Raw genomic sequence first — 17,297 nt, forward strand, 5'->3', positions numbered from 1 at the left:
ATTTATTTGTCTTCCGGCCGCTTCCTCCCCTTGGTCGGCCAGCTATCGATCCGATCTTAGGGACGCAACATGCGAGTGCATCATTTGCATATCCGGACCCTTTTCCCGTACGACCGTGCAGCCGCAACGACCGACTCTGAATGAGGTCCTTAATGTGTAGGAGTAGAGATATACATATATGATTAGCGCTAATACACAAAAACCATATAAGGGTTGTCCATCTTTAACGGGAGTCGAAACACGTTGATAGTTTGCATGTTGCAGTTGCTCATTTTTATCCAGCGGGTGTATCGGACGGGTGAGTCTCAACTTTGCTGATTGAAATATACATAAGCTTCAAACCTAGTACAGCTTGCTGATGAAGTACTACTAATTACTGCTGGGACGTTTATGCGCGACTTTACACGTCCTCACTGCAGCGCAATCTTACACCACTGATCTATGCGCTGGTGCATCAGACAGAAATGTATTATTATTATCTAAAAGGATCTTTGCTGCTTCACTCCCTGAGGACATTAGGTTCCAGGTGCTGCAAATACAACTAATTCTACTCTGGACAGTCGTTTGACTGTGTGTAATTCATTTTATCAGCGTTTGGGACAGTTGTTGCGGGATACGTTTAAAAAGTCACCTGCAGTGTTCCATACTATGGAGAGTTTGTTCATCCAATATCTCACATGCCCCTTTAATGTTATAGGGTGGGATGTATCAATGTAAAAGATATTCTCAAACATCCGAAAAATAGTCCGCCGGCATCGCAAGACCCGTAGGATTCTATTGTGATGCTCTGGAAGTTTGTATAGGGATGCACCACTAGAACCAGGCTCAGGTGTGGTTGTTTTGCTTTCTTGTGGCCGAGCTCCCCGTTTTCGAGGTAGGACAGACAGAGGATTGGATGCTTTGTTCTTTGAAAACAGATTATTTTTATTGTTGCGGTACTTAGAATTGTAATAGACCATGTTTTTCGCAATAAATACTTTGCAAAGCAACTGATCCAAGAAATGAATAAAGGAACATACAATGTTGTCTGCAATGTAACTAAGTAGAGATACTACACTTATACAACCTAAACAATATACAATCTTAAACTTAGATAGATACAGCACAGCAAAACTCTTGTACACCATGAAAGAGGAAATGAACCCTGGTTGTGATAAATCTCCTGCTCAATTTCTTGTGACCTCAGCTGGCAACTAAAAAGGTACAGTATGCAAAAGAACAGAGGCCCTGATTCATAGCCGGACGCTCTTTCAGAGCGCTCGCTCTGAATCAGGGCGGCATTTTTTTTATGTGAGCCGGCCTCCTGGCCACTCGCTAAGCTGTGGGTGACCACCCACAGCTTTTGCGAGCGGCCGGGTGATGGTCGTGACAATTGTGACCATCGGGCTTGCGACGAGACCCTTGTGTTAGGGTCTCGTCCATCGCAAGCCCCAGTGAGCTTCCGGCTCTAATAGAGCCGGAAGCTCACTACTGAGGCCGCCCCCAAACGGCAGGCGTTCCTTCGGGAACGCCTCCGTTTGGCAGCCACCCCCTCTGCCCGCCTCCAAAACGGGGTGAGCTGTCAATCAAAATCGACAGCAGCCCCCTATTGGTGCGAGACCTGTAGCGACGGAGCGAATGTCGCTGGCCGGGTCTCGCGCATGCGCAGTGAGGGACCATCGACCCGCTTGCGAGCGCTGTGTGCTTGAGCAGGTCTGAATCAGGCCCATAGAATCTTGCAAGCGATTCCTGGCGATGGTACAAGCTGCAGACCCAAAGTTTAAAGTCCAAAACACAGCAAAGTGTCCCAAATTCAGGTGAACATACCCTGACATCCAGGTGTAGCAGTAGAATGAGACAGGCCTTTTGTTTATAATAGCGTGAGAAAGTCTATGTGGCTTTGCTATTGAAGGACACATCATAGGTAAGCATGCACTTTATACAGGTGAAGCTGCAGGCTGAGACAGGTCTTTTTGACCTAAAACAAGTCACTGATAAACATACAAATCCAGCTAAAGCTTAGGTAAAAGATTCACTACAAGCGGGGGTTTCTATTGCCAGCTGAGGTCACGCAGTGGTGGGAACCCTTTGAGCAATATCAAATAAATGAGTGAAACATCAACAGCACATTAGCAAGCAATACATTCCCTTTTGGAAGAATATAATACAGATGCGTCCACATACATCTGGCTTCCTTGCGCGTTAAACAGGCCTTCTAGTCGCACCATGCCGTGGCGTGACTCTAGCACTGAGCGTCTTTTTGTGCGTCTTTTTACCTTCAAATGCATCTGAATCGCACATCGATGTGAATATATAGCACAAGCAGCTTCTGCTGAGTACAATCATATGCGGCATGCCTATATTCTGTGAGCGAGTGCGGGTGTATCTGCATGCGAAACGCTATACGTTACATTGCCAGCGGCTGTAACACTGTAACGTAGCATTTTCGCATGCAGATACACCCGCACTCACTCACATAAAGAGACTCACACAAAGACGCTACCGAGTCACACGGAGGTCCCGCATTATGTGTGGCGTGATTTGTAGCACACAGAGGATAGATGTATGTGGGCACATCTGTAGGTGAACAGGTATAAGCTAGAACCAGCAGTCCTATTGCTACTCAGAGGTACAAACGAAGCCTTTTAGCAAAGTGAGTATTTAAATAAAACACCAGCAGATGAACTTACATTACATTCAGGAGAAATAGCAATTTTAAATGTTACTCAACAAAAGGGGTGTAGTAGGCTTTAGCGCCGGCCGAAAATCCCGACTGCGGCAGCCCGGCAAGGGTGAAGATCCCGATTGTCCCTAAGGTATCACTAACCTAATTGTACCCCATAACCCTAACCCTCCCTTAGGGGTGTCTAACCCTAACCTCCTCCCTAAGTGCCTAACCCTAATCCCCACTCTCACTCTACACCTAACCCCCCCATCCCTGCCGCCTAAACCTAAGTCCCCCGGGGGGGTGCCTAACCCTAACCTCCCCCCGGGGGTGCCTAACCCTAACTCCCCCTTCCCCTAGCCTAAACCCATCCCTCCTGGGGGTGTGCCTAACCCTAAGTCCCCCCGGGAGCCCTAAACCTTACTCTCCCCACCCCGCGGCTGCCCGCGCCAGGCTTACCTTCGTTCGGTATGCTGGGCGTCGGTCTTCCGGCGTATGATTAATGACAAACATTGAGTTTTCGACGCCTGTCATTAGTACCACACCGGGATTAGAGAGTCTGGAAGCCGGCGGTCGGCATTTAGACCGTCGGCTTCCAAACTACTTCCCAACAAAAGGTACATATGAAATGTTTAGCGAAGTGAGTATTTAGGTAAAACACCAGCAGATAAATTTACATCACAACAAACTGAGCATTTAAACAAATACCATCAGATGAATGGACCAGACTGCATTCACAGTAATATCAGCAGGTGAACATGCTTTGCATCAGATAAAACCAGCAATTAACATGTATGGCATTAAGGGGTCTACTTACTAAGCAGTGTTAGGAGACAGAGGGGGTCATTCAGACCCGCTCGCGAGCAAAGTTCGCTCGCTAGCGGGTCGATGTTGTGAGAATGCGCACAACGGAGGGAGCTCCGTCATGCGCATGCGCGAGACCCGGCGAGCGACGAGAAATACGTCGCTCGGGGTCTCGCACCAAAGGGGGCGTGCTGTCGATGATGACTGACAGCACGCCCCCTTTGGTGGGCATGCCGGGGGCATGGGAACGCCTACCGTCTGAGTCCGGCCCCACTGACATCAGTAATGATGTCAGTGGGAGTGACTTTGGCTCTGATAGAGCTCCTGGACTTGCGGAAGCGAGACCCTACCGCAGGGTCTCGTCGCAAGCCCGATGGTCGCGATGGTCATTGACCATCGCGACCATCATCATGGACGCTCGCATAAGCTGTGGGTGGTAACCCACAGCTATGCGAGCGTCCATGAGGACGCTCCAAAAACAGGTAGGAGGGCCCTGATTCAGAGCGAGCGCTCTGGTCAGAGCGTTCAGCTCTGAATCAGGCCCAGAGTGAAAAGTGATAAGGTGCCAGCCAATCAGCTCCCAACTGTCATTTTTCAAACACAGCCTGTGACATGACAGTTAGGAGCTGATTGGCTGGCACCTTATCACTTTTCACTCTGTCTCCTAACACTGCTTAGTAACTAGACCCCTAAGGGGTTAGCTTCTCAATCACTACCAGCCTTGAACATACATTGCATTAACATAAACCAGAAGTTGAACAGTTGCACCAGACATGAGCTGGTGTGATACAATATAACACATAATATCCCAGCATGAGCTGGTGGGACACAGAGTAACCCCTGGCAACAAAATATGCAGACTATCCGCGGGCACACAGGAAAAAGGGTGACCTGTGCCTACTTCCCCCATGTTTCCTCACCTTACACCACACACCAAAGTGATTTGTAATCCAGGAGTGCTCCGGACTTTTCCTCCCGGCTGGGAGAGCGCAGTAATCCCCTGGCAGATCCTCTTCCTCCGACTCCCGGGCGCGGGTTTCTTCTGTGTCCTCTGCGTGGTCTTGCGGAGCTCTCTTCAGGGGCTGCCCTCTCTGCTGCCTGCAGCCGGCAAGCGGATCCTCCCGTCTCTCTGGCGGGGCCTCCACCTTCCATGGCCGTCACTCCGTCCTGCAGCACCCACGGACATCCGGCAGCACAGGCTCCTTCCCTCCAGTCCGGGTGTTAGATTTGACGGCGAGCCCTCCGATTTGCACCGAGGGGGGGCCCACACCGCGCACACTGCACCCATTTTAATACCACTCTGGAGTCCCACATCTGCGCCGGTGTCAGCGCTGGGAAAATGGCTGCCGGTGATCTGCGCATGTGCTGTAGACTCGGTTTCCAATGTCTACCGCCGGAGATGGAGATAGGAGGGGGCCTCGGACGGAGACTGCACACGGGCCCCCTTCTCTCGTGAAATGCCCCTAGTAAGTGAATGGATCCTGCTCAGACTATTAGTAGGTACAGAAATGCTACTGCAGCGTAGAAGTCCTATCAGCTGGTCTCTGCGCCTGATTCAGGGACAGACGCTAATGCCGCTGCTGCTGCGAATGTGTATGCAGTGGATGTGTGAGAATATGCAACTGTTGCAGATGTCTAGATTTGTATTGAGACTCCCACTGGCCCCTTCGCGAATCCAAGGTGCAGCACCGGCCGCAGATCTTCCGATAACTGGCCTTCTGAGGAGTCCTATGGTCGTACAGAGTGGGTGCAAGCACTGAGACATCGAAGCCATGTTTTCTGCTTATGGGATGACCAATGCAGCCTGCGTCACGCACTGAAAACGCTCGCGGCACGCCTGTCCTTTCCCAAACGCTCCCAGACTGTCTATCGCACTGCACGAAAATAGAGGTAATGTACCTTGGCGCTTGCACAGTGCGGCTCAGATGCATGAGCAGACTGCCGATAATCACTCAACTGCGTAAAAATTCCGGCATCGCCTCCATCTTTGAATCAGGCCCTCTGTAGGAAATAAAACTGTTGGGCCCCCCTTCAAAATCTTCCTAAGCAATGGTAAATGATTAATAGTTTAAGTATAGAAAGCCCCATTGTCTCACCATCAGCTGTTTGTCTCTGCGGACAGTCTGTGGGGCTTAGTTCAGGTCGGCAGCTGCTGTCATACTGTGGCCCCCATTTAACAAGGAAGCATAACCCCTTTAACGCTTGCTAAAGGAGTTATGTCATCCTTTCTGGATTTAACAAACAGCAATAATCTAATGGGGGGCATCCACTAGACGATTTTATCCCTGTCCAACCTCTTAACGATTTTCCCTTGAAGTTTCCCTTGAAATTTGATCTTCCACTCTGAACAATTTGCAAAAGATCTAACGATAAACTATGTTGTTTCAATCTGTGATTGAGAGCTTTCAGCTATAGTGGGCAGATAGTGGTTCATCATTTGATCGTTCAGCTTGAACGATGTGTAAACGATGTGTAAACGATTTGTAAGCAATCAAGTGAAATTGACCTGCATGTTCAGTCGATGGAGGAGACGATCAAACGACCAGCGGGAGCGCACATCGTACATCGTTAGAAACAATTACTGCACGATTTGCAAACGATGTTCAAACGATGTTTGAACGATTGTCGAACGATTATCGAATTATTTTATCATTATCGTTCAATCGTTCAACTTTATCGTCTAGTGGATACCCCACTTAAGAATGCAGCTATTTGCTGGCAATGAGGACCCGGCGCTGCCTTTCCGGCTTCAGCGCGTACATACGCAGACGGACTGTCGCAAATGTGCATTACACCAGCAGTCGGCACAGCAGCGTTATGCTGCCAGCAGGTGAGTGGAGGACCCCGCAGACGAGGTGGGCTTTGCGAGACCTCGTTGGGGGGCTGAATATTGATAAATATTAGTGGCATTTTCGTTTGTATCACAGTCATACTAAACGAAAATTGCCGCTGGGTATTTTCGTTCCTATATAAATGGGGCCCTGTGTTCGGATCTCCCTATAGTGCCCATGAAGTTTCATGAAGTCTATTTTATTAGTTTGTAATCTATAGTTGTATGAAAGTAGTGGAGGGTTTTTCTATTTTATCTCTTAAGCTTAGTTTATAGAAGTGGAGATGTTGCCCATAGTAACCAAACAGATTCTAGCTATTATCTTCTAGAAGGTGCTAGATAAATTCTAAGTAGTATCTGATTGGTTGCTATGGGCAACATCTCCACTTCTATAAACCTGCACTTTGGTAAAATAAACCACTAAAGACCCCATAGGGAGCAAACAGGAAACTGCAAGCTCATTTTGCATATAAGTGGGTGGAGTTACAGACTGCCCAAGTGATTCCTAACAGCATCTTCTCAACACGTTCTGCCACAATTATCTGAGAAGAGGGTGGGAGTTCTTCTGGGCAACAGGAAATCCCCCTGTGTGCACATGTGGTATTATTCCAGGCGAAGAGAATCTTCATAACTTGACAGGGTATGAACTAACCTTGCAGCAGCTCTGTTCCTGAGTAACCGTGTTGTACACTGCTTCAGAGACTAATGGTGCGTACACACTGGGCGATTAAAGTGGACGACTGAACGACATTGAGCACAGCCTGCCGGGGACACACTAGACGACATTGAGCACAGCCGCTGAACGATATCATTAGCGATATCGTTCAGCGCCGGGCTCTCTCACCCATTCCCTGACATGCAGCAACCTGACGAGGTCGTCAGGTTGGCCTGCATGTCAGCCCGATGAACGAGGATGACGAACGACCCGCGGGAACGCGCGTCGTCGTCATCGTTCATCTTTTTTGTGTTAAAAATGGACGATAAAGTGGACGACTGAACGATAACGATATCGTTATCGTTCAGTCGTCCACTTTAATCGCCCAGTGTGTACGCACCATTAGGAATGGCTTCCTGAACCAAACAACATTTTCCTTGCAAATTTGAAAGATTTTGAAAAACAAGAGAAATGACAGGAGGTGCAATAAGCAGATAAGCAGCTCTGGTTACATGATCATAGGCACTGCATAGCTAAATCACCTTACATATGGGCCTCATTCATCAATGATTTTTATCACTCACAATGAGTGATAAAACTTGTTGTGTATGATAAATGGTGCCCCAGCCAATCAGCTCCCAACTGTCATTTTTCAAACAGATGACAGTTGGGAGCTGATTGGCTGGAGCACCATTCATCATACGCAACAGGTTTAATCGCTCGTTGTGAATGATAAAACTCATTGATATATGAGGCCCAAAGTTCGTAGAGGACTGGCCAGGCCCCACAGTGATTCTCTCATTCCTAGCTGCTGCTGCAGGTCCACTATTTCTGGGAGGCTTCAGAGGTGGCAACATGCGCTCACAGAATACTAGGGTTCATATTTGCCTACTGTCTGGGTGGGGTTGGGTGCCTAAACCTAACCTCCCCCTCCTCACACCCTAATCCTAACACTCCCTTCCCCTAATGCCTAACCCCGCTACCTAACCCTAACCTCCCCCTAACACCCCGATACTTACCTTCGGGATGCCAGCGGTCGAGATACCATACCTCCCAACTGTCCCGCATTTAGCGGGACAGTCCCGCTTTTCTGGGACTGTCCCGCCCGCGGGCCGCATTGTCCCGCGGTGGGGGGGAATTTGGGGGAAGCATACACGCTGCTCTGCTATGCAGAGCAGCATGTATGCAGAGCTAGAATAGACACTGTGCGCATGTGCACAGCATCTATTCAGAGTATTGGGGGGAAGCCCGGGGGCTGCCCAGCATCTCAGAGATGCTTGGCACGCCCCATTAGTGATGTAAACGGGGGCTTGTCATCAGACCACGCCCCCTTTACAATTAGGTCATGCCCCCGGCGCGCGCAGGTCCCGACTCTCTCCCAACAATTGTTGGGAGGTATGAGATACTGGTGCCGGGATCCCGACCTGTCAGGATTTCGGCACCGGTATTCAGACCGTCTGCATCAGCACGCCGGGATGCCGACTACATCCCGTCGGGGAGACGTTTGAAATTTGTGGAGTTCCCTCGGACTCTGGGGTAAGCAATTTAGCCTCCCAAACCCTGATGAAATGTGCTGGATGGGGGCATGATCACAGGATTGTCAGCGTATTGTGCCATTGTGGCCTGGCATTGACATTGTGGCATACTTGCCTACTTTTGAAAACTAGTTTTAGGGAGATTGTCGGTGGCTGAGGGGGCGTGTCATGTTCAGCCCTGGGGGCGTGTCTAGCTCCACCTATGGGCGTGTCTATTATCATTTAGGGGCGTGTCCTGCAGTGGCAAATGAAAACTATAGTACTAAGAGCAGCATACCACCAGAGCTAGTTTTTGTATGGGTATCATACTACCAAAGGCTGTATAGTCAAATATCATGTGTTAGTTGCGATGTGATTGATGGTTAAGATGTATCTGTATATAATATTATAGCATGGTTTCAATCAGGCTGAAAAATTATTTTAAAAAAAAGTGGCCGCCCTCATTCAGTGCAAGCGCTCGCTTTTTGCGAGCGCCTCTGAATGAGGTCCTGAGTCCCCTCGCAGTCACTGATAAATTGTTTAAGCAAGCACGTACAATGTGCAAACTAGAGAGGGTGCAGGGTGTGGTCATTGTGGTATGCAAGGCATGGAAATGCTGCCCCCTCTGAGCACTTTTCAAAAAACACTAATCATTGGAATCTATTGTTTGAGGCCATTTTATGGTTAATATCAGGCTTGCCTACCCTCCCTATATTAGCAGGAGGCTCCTGAAAGTACAGCTGCCTGTTAAAAAAAATATATAAATCATATGTTGACTTGTTAACCAGGGGCTGGCTGACAACTTTTAGCCTGGGGGGCAAATGCATGCAGGCGGCCCTGGCAGATGAGTAGCGTGTAGCCAGGGTGCCCGAAGAACGTGCGTGCTACGGCGCCGACCCCCCTCAAGTGTTTCAGGGAGGAGGCGGGTCCATATGGGATTAATGTAAGGTAAAAATAAAGATTAGGGGCAGCCCCCTGTCGTAGTGCCCATATGCAGTGCCCCCGTGTGCCACAGGAGAGAACACCCTTATGCAGGCCTCCAGTAGTGCCCCCAGTAGTGATCCCCCCTATGCAGTGCCCCTTGTGCCCCCAGTAGTAAGCCCCTTATATAGTGCCCCCAGTAGTGGTCCCCCCTGTGCCCCCAATAGTAAGCCCCTTATATAGTGCCCCCAATAGTGGTACCTCCTATGCAGTGCCCCTTATATAGTGCCCCCAGTAGCAGTCCACCCCCCATGCAGTGCCCCCAATAGTGGTAACCCTTATGCAATGCCCCTTAAATAGTGGCCCCAGTTGTAGTCTCCCCCCTATGCAGTACCCCCAGTATTGCCCTTTATATAGAGCCCCCAGCAGTGGTCCCTCGATGCAGTGCCCCCAGTGGTAGTCCCCTCCCCCTATGTAGTGCCCCTAGTAGTAGTCTCCTCCCTTGTAGTGCCCCTAGTAGTAGTCCCCTCCCCTTGTAGTGCCCCTAGTAGTAGTCCCCTCCTTGTAGTGCCCCCAGTAGTAGCCCCCCTTGTAGTGCCCCCAGTAGTAGTAGTCCCCCCCCCTTTGTAGTGCCCCCAGTAGTAGTAGTCCCCCCCTTGGTAGTGCCCCCAGTAGTAGTAGTTCCCCCATTAGTAGTAGTCCCCCCCTTGTAGTGCCCCCAGTAGTAGTAGTCCCCACCCCTTGTAGTGCCCCCAGTAGTAGTAGTCCCCACCCCTTGTAGTGCCCCCAGTAGTAGTAGTCCCCCCCTTGTAGTGCCCTCAGTAGTAGCCCCCCCCTTGTAGTGTCCCCAGTAGTAGTAGTAGTCCCCAACCCCCCTTGTAGTGCTCCCAGTAGTAGCAGTCCCCCCCTTTGTAGTGCCCCCATTAGTGGTCTCCTCATTGTAGTGCCAGACCCCCCCCCCAGTAGACACACGTAATATAAAAAAAACAAAATAAAAAAAACCACTTACCTGAATCCCCGCTCCCGCCGCCGCCATCTGCTCCTCCGTCTGTCCTCCCGGGTCTGGCCGCTCTGCATTATGGGAGAGACGTCATGACGCCTCTCCCATTGCCCACTGCGGGAGCCGGAAGATGGAGCGGCTCCTGCAGTGGGCGCAGCAGCAGCTAATGAGAGTCTGTCAGACTCTCTTTGGCTGCTGCTTACAACAAACACACAGCTGCCGGAGCCGGCGGCTGTGTGTTTGTCACTTGTGTAGCGCTGACCGAACTCCGTCCGGTCAGCGCTACACACGCGGTGCAGTCTGTGTCACAGTGACACAGACTGCCTGCGGCCCGGGGGGCACATGGCACCCTGGCCCCCAACCCAGCCCACCACTGTTGTTAACCATTAAATGTCCTTAGACAATAGTTGCCAATGATTAGGGCCAGCTGTATTTTTAGTTCCCTTATTGTGAGATATCATATATCCAGATTACAGTCACAGGCAACAACTGCACTCTGAAAGGGCACTCACTAACAGCCATCCATTTATTGGCTGTCAGTGAGTGCACTTTCAATGTGCAGTTATTGCCTGTGACAGTCAGCACCCCAACAGCTATAAAGCTATATATATATATATATAGACTCATGACGCTTGTGACACAGGTCTCAATGGCCGCTTCTAATTATATTTTGTGAGGCCATCACAGATCACACACCTGTCTCTGCACACAGTGCAGCGCTGCTGACGCGCCTCTGATCTGCTCCGCTCTGCCCGTTGCCACCGCCGCGCCCAAGCACACTCCGTCCGTGTGCGCTGATTGCTGACTAGCCGGCCACCGCTACCCACAACCCCGCGCTGGCCGGCCTTTAAGTATCATGACGTCCCCTCGGCTGACTCCGCCCCCCGACAGTCCGGTTCGCGCATGCGCAGTCCTAGGGGGATTAAGAAATCGGGAGTTTAGATAATGTTTGCGGGAGAGCGGGAGGGTTTATTAAAAAACGGTAGACTCCCGCTAAAATCGGGAGGGTAGGTAACCCTGCATTGTGGGTTTTTGGCCATGAGCAGATTGGTTGCTATGGACAACCTCTCCACTGATCGACTTCTCCACTCTTTTCACTAGTAGGTACATTAACCCCTATAGCTGGACTGACTTCTATTAAGCTTGCAGTATTGAATTCACATAATCCGCAGTATTCCCTGTTAGGGATAATAGGCTCTTGGCAAGTTGGCACATGTTACTCCCGCCTGGGTTATTGGGTGTAGTTCAGTCTCTGACTGCTGAGCTGCTCGGTCAATGCTCCTACTTGCCTGTTGCTGCAAATGGGCGGCTCCACCCTGAGCTTCTGTAATATTCACTCAGCTTTAGCTTTTCCCCTCGGCCTGTGGTAAATTCTGCCTCCTGCAAATGGTGGCATGTTACAAATCTGGGTGATTGGTGGAGATCAAAGCCAATATTGTACCGTTTCATGCATCATAAATCTCCCCAGGCAGGGGAGCAGTGAGGACATTGCCAGGTGAGAGGAAGATACGTAGGTGTTACTGAATAAACCTTTATTTTTTTACCATTGAAGAATTTGGATGGTTTACATTACATGGGGGGGGGGGGAATCGGGGGGGATCAAGTATTTATTTGGGGAATGATGAAAAGATGACTGATTTTCTTTGTCAAAAATTATCCTCTTTTGGAGCACATAATACTGAAGGAATCTTTTCATAATATATAGTGAATTATGTATTAACCTAAGACATAATGGACCTCATTCAGAGCCGCTCGCTAGATGCGATCGGTCGCTTGCAAAAAGGGCCGGGTATGCAAATCAAGCGCTCGCTCTTTGCGCTGTAAGGACGCACTCTATGTCTTAATGAGCGACGACAGTTAGCGTACGCTGGACTATAAAACCTCCCACCTGTCACTCGCAGCACACGTCATCTCCGGGAAGTGTCTGATTAATCGTGAACATCGAGGGCCATCAGAGCTGCTTGCAGCGCTTGGGGTTGACCTAAGCTACCCCAAGCACTGTGAGCAGTTCAGGCTATAATACAACCAAGTCACGTGTGCAATGACGCTACTTTGATAATTATGCACGCCCATTAAACGCCGTTCTGACGGTCAGACACGCCTGCATTCACACAATCACTCCCCCGTTCACAAGCACCTTCCCCTGTTACCACCCACAAACGGCGCAATCTGTCACTCAAAGTTGCGGCCCGACTGCGGGCTACAGGCGAGTACGTTCCCATCGCACTGACTGGTTCGCCCACGCGCATTGCAAATTATACGCATGCGCAGATTGCGAAAAATCGCTCAATGCGTGCGAGCGCAGCATTTCGCCCGGGTCTGAATGAGGTCCAATGTTTGGAGGGTGGCAGAGGGGGTCCCTTTCAGAGGAATTTTCTCATTTATTATTGTGTAATTGATAGGAGCCACCAGCGGCTCACAATGCCCGCTCTGTCCCTGCCATTGCTAGACTCCTGGGACGCTGAGAACAGCCGCACTACGTCAGCCGCAACATGTCTGCATGATTAAGGTGCTTGTCCCTGGGAGCTTACTGATTGGCCTTTGCTTGGGTAGAGGCAGTGAGGGCTGGGTCTCCCTACCGGTTATAGCGTTCTTGCCCTGCACTGACGATGGCCTGCTGTGCTCCTGCCTTTGTCTGCTGATCCTTGGTATCTCCTGGTTCTAGTCTGTGTTTGTGCCTACACGCAATGTTCAACTTGCCCTTGTGTACGTCACCTTTCCTCTGGTATCCCAGACCATTTTGGTCTGTCAGCAGTATTCAGCTACTCCAGTATCTGCCAGCACCACTCACTGCTGCAATCAGCACTCCTGCATTACACCTGACTGCAGTGTTTAGTTACCTCAGCCTGCCAGCATTTCTCACTGCAGAACCAGTATTTCTGTATTACATCTGACGCAGGTACCCTGCTGCTTGTTACCCACTCCAGCCTTATTACTGGGTGCCACCCAGTTTCCAACATAGGCCCGTATTTAGGGCCTGATTCAGACCCACTCGCGAGCGGCTGTCCGCTCGCAAGTGGGTCGATGTTCTGCACTGAGCATGCGCACGACGGAGGGAGCTCCGTCGTGCGCATGCGCCAGACGCGACGAGCGAAGGACTTTCCTTCGCTCGTTGTGTCTGATCAAAGGGGGCGTGCTGTCGATGTTGATTGACAGCACGCCCCCTTTGGTGGGCGTGCCGGGGGCGTGCCTCCCTGCCGGGGGCGCTCCTAAGGGAACGCCTACCGTCAGAAGCCGGCCCACTGACATCACTAGTGATGTCAGTGGGAGTGATTTTGGCTCTGATAGAGCCAAAATCACTCCGGGCCTTGCGGTTGAAAACCTCAACCGCAGGCTTCGGCTCGCAGTTTCGATGGTCGCGATGGTCAAGACCATCGCGGCCATCAAACTGCACGCTCGTATAGGCTGTGGGTGGTGACCCACAGCTATACGAGCGTCCAGGAGGACGCTCCATAGTTATGGAGGCCGGCCCTCATTCAGAGCGTGCGCTCTGCTCAGAGCGTACGGCTCTGAATGAGGGCCTTAATTAGAAGCGAAAAGCCACGTTCCGAGAAAAGTATCGCCGATCGCGGCTTTTCGCATGGTCGGACCTTATCGCCTAATTCAATTCCAGACGGTTTTCGCCTAGGCGGAAAGTCAATGCAATGTAATAGGCGAAAAAGATTCGCCTCTGAATAGCAGGTGAAAAAAGTGCAACATTTATATTTTGGGGTGCAAATACTGGGAAACCACTCAGGACCCTTGGGACAGCCCCCCAAAGGACAACTGTGTCAAAAAATCCGGGAAAAAAACATAAGAACACCCCAAAAAAAGTACTTTCATTTTGGGGGCGATAAAGTAAAAAGTGGGGGGACAAGCATAAAAACTGTCAAAATAGACTTCTTGTGGGTCTGCAAGTATAGGTCAGGTGTTTTTAGGATAACAGGTGCGGTTTTCACATCGTTTTTTTAACTTCACTTTAGAGCCTTTAAAATATGCTAGCACCCATTTTCATGTACCCCAAATGTGACAGGACTACTTATATTCTCCAAAAATACTGCTTAATGCCATTCTTCACGACTTTTACAAGGACTCTAATAACAAGTATTTTAAACAACTTCAGTACCCCAAATAGTTTTAGTAGGGCTATTGGAACACTTCTACATTGATCCCCAATGTTAGTGCATCTTTTTGGGGAGTTCAGACTGGTTTCCCCTATTCTGACAGTGCTTTCCACCTGTTCTGAATTCGCCGCTTTCCGTTTTCACCTGGCTAGTAATTGAATAGGGCGAATAGCGGGGACGCGCACGATAAGTTTTCGCGTCCGAAACACGTGATGTAGGCGAAAAGTTGGATAGGCGGAACTTTTTTGCTGGGGCGAAACTAATTGAATACCCCCCTTAAGCTCCTACTATCTATAGCAGTGGTGGCGAACCTATGGCACGTGTGCCGGAGGGGGCACTCAGAGCCCTCTCTGTGGGTACGCGCCGTTGCCCCAACACAGCACAGCGTGGGGCTGGGCTGCTCCCCACCGTGTGCCTAAAGACATCCAGCCGAGGGAAGCGGCACAGGAGGTGACATCTGTCTCTGGATCAGGTTGGTGGTCTCGGGTTATGGGTGCCGCGGGGCCGGAGGCCTGAGGCCACGCTATTTTTTTTTTATTTCTTCAATTCAATTTGGTGATCGCGGGTCGGAGGGACGGTGCGGGGGCTATGGTGCGATGAGCGGGGTGTGCATGTGTGTGTTAACTAGGGATGGGGCTGTACAGATGTCTATGGGGTATAATATATTATAACTATATTGCAGAACATGAACTGGGGGCACAACTATGGAGCATTATATGATTTAGGGCATAACTATGGGGCATAATATGATTTGGGGCATAACTATATTGTAGAACATTAACTGGGGGCATAACTATGGGGCATTATATTATTTGGAGTATGATATGAACTGGGGGGCCAAACTGTGGGGCATAATATGAGTTAAGAGTATTGCTGTGTTGGCACTTTGCAGTAAATAAGTGGGTTTTGGGTTGCAGTTTGGGCACTCGGTCTCTAAAAGGTTCACCATCACTGATCTAGAGTTGAAATCCTGGCAGCATCTAAGTACCGGTGAGAGTATTTATCTGTATGGGAAAATGGTGGCTGTTATAGGTGAAGCCCTCTCTAGCTGATTCTAGGAGTTAATGAGATTTTCTGGGTGTGCAATGACAGTGGCTGACCGATAGTTGGTCCTAAAATCGGCGTAATTTACTGAGAAATATTCTTAAAAACAGCACATTCGCGCACATATACGGAGATGTACACAACTTGGTACATACAAGCTGGTACAATAGAAACATCTCCTAACAGGTGCATAAGTGCTGGCATGGCGTATACGCATGAACTCGGCCTCACTGGCATTAGGGTAGGGAGAGGGGGAGGGTTAGCATAGTGACAAACAAGTGTTGGTATGCTAACCCTGTCGGGATGCCCGCGTCGGGATTCTGACCGCTGGGATCACGACTGCCGTGCATCACGTACCCAATCCCTTGCCAGTCCTAATGTTAGTTGTCTGCACAATGCCTGCAGGTGCGGTATTTGCTCGTGTTCACATTCAGAGCACGTGTGATGTGAAATTACGCCACCTGGCCTAGTGCTCGCTCTGCAGCTGTCCCTATATGTTCAGAACTTAAGAGATAGGACTATTTGACAAGGGAGATCCTATTTTACTGTTACCTGGGTCAGTTTGAACAGCAAATGCATCTCTAATGATCACTGACTGTAACTATTATATTAATATAACTATGCTGTTTTGATTCATCTCTCTTCCAGCTGCCCCAGGGGTGAGGATAAATAAAAAGGCTCTTCGTCAGGATGAGAATAGTCTGCTGGAATGTTCTATCACAGACTTCTTCCCGAGAGATATTACAGTGAGGTGGCTGAGGAACGGGCTGCCTCTGACAGGATCCGTATTGGAGAAATCTCAGGTGAACGCTGACGGGACCTATAACATAAACAGCTCAGTGACCATCACCCCCGCTCAGGCAAAGGACAATCCTGTTATTACCTGTCAGGTGGAACATGCGTCTCTCCGTGGTCCTCTCCAAGATGACTTCAGAGTGGCGTATGGAGGTGAGTACAGCATTGTGGACCTTTCTGGCTTTAGGTGATAGAGCTACTTTCCCTCTAGTGACTGTAACCTGTTGTTGGGGGGGATTCGTGGCTGCTTCATAATACAGCTGCTGTCTGCAGATGCCATTATCTGTAAATGTGTCTTTCACCCACTGCCCGTGGCCTAGCAAAGGATGAGAGGATGGGATTCATATGAAGCAATCCAAGATCCACAAGGTTTAGTACGTCACGATGTCGGCTATGTGGGCGAAAAATTCTGGGTCTGATTAAGACCTGCTCGCAAGCGGGTCGATGGTGTGGCACTGCGCACGTGCGGCGTGCGCAAGCCCCGGAGCGAGTGCGAAATTCACTCGCTCTGGGGCTCGCTACAAATGGGGCGGCTGTCGATGTTGATTGACAGCTCACCCCGTTTTGTAGGCGGGTCGGGGGGTGGCTGGCCAAATGGAGGCGTTCCCAGAACGCTTGCCGTTTGGGGGCAGCCCTTACTGACATCACTCTTGAAGCTCACTGGGGCTTGCGGCAGACGAGACCCTACCACAAGGGTTTCGACGCAAGCCTGACCATCACCTGGCCGCTCGCAAAAGCTTAGCGAGCAGCCAGGAAGCCGTTTTAAAAAAAAAAAAAAGCGGCCGCCCTGATCCAGAGCGAGCGCTCGCTTTTTGCGAACGGCTCTGAATCAGTGCCTCTGTTCATTTAAATCAGAGATGTGAGGTTCGGTTTTCCTGAAATACGAACACACCCGAACTTAGGGGTACAGGTTATCCGATGCTGCGTTTGATAATGCAGCTCTCGGATAAGTAACACATGCAGGAGGAATGATGCCACCCACTGCAT

The 17,297-nt window shown here is 50.0% G+C and overlaps 1 protein-coding gene across 1 annotated transcript in view; it reads left to right on the forward strand.

Moving 5' to 3' along the window:
* Positions 1 to 17,297, forward strand: part of LOC148506366 (uncharacterized) — a 111,705-nt gene that overhangs the window by 13,131 nt on the left and 81,277 nt on the right. The window contains exon 3 of the mRNA XM_088446915.1: positions 16,164 to 16,463. Coding sequence (XP_088303041.1) covers positions 16,164 to 16,463 — 300 coding nt within the window. The remainder of the gene's footprint in view (positions 1 to 16,163; positions 16,464 to 17,297) is intronic.

Source organism: Taudactylus pleione, unplaced genomic scaffold, assembly GCF_031769625.1.
Source record: "Taudactylus pleione unplaced genomic scaffold, aTauple2 ptg000407l, whole genome shotgun sequence".
Taxonomy (NCBI): domain Eukaryota; kingdom Metazoa; phylum Chordata; class Amphibia; order Anura; family Myobatrachidae; genus Taudactylus; species Taudactylus pleione.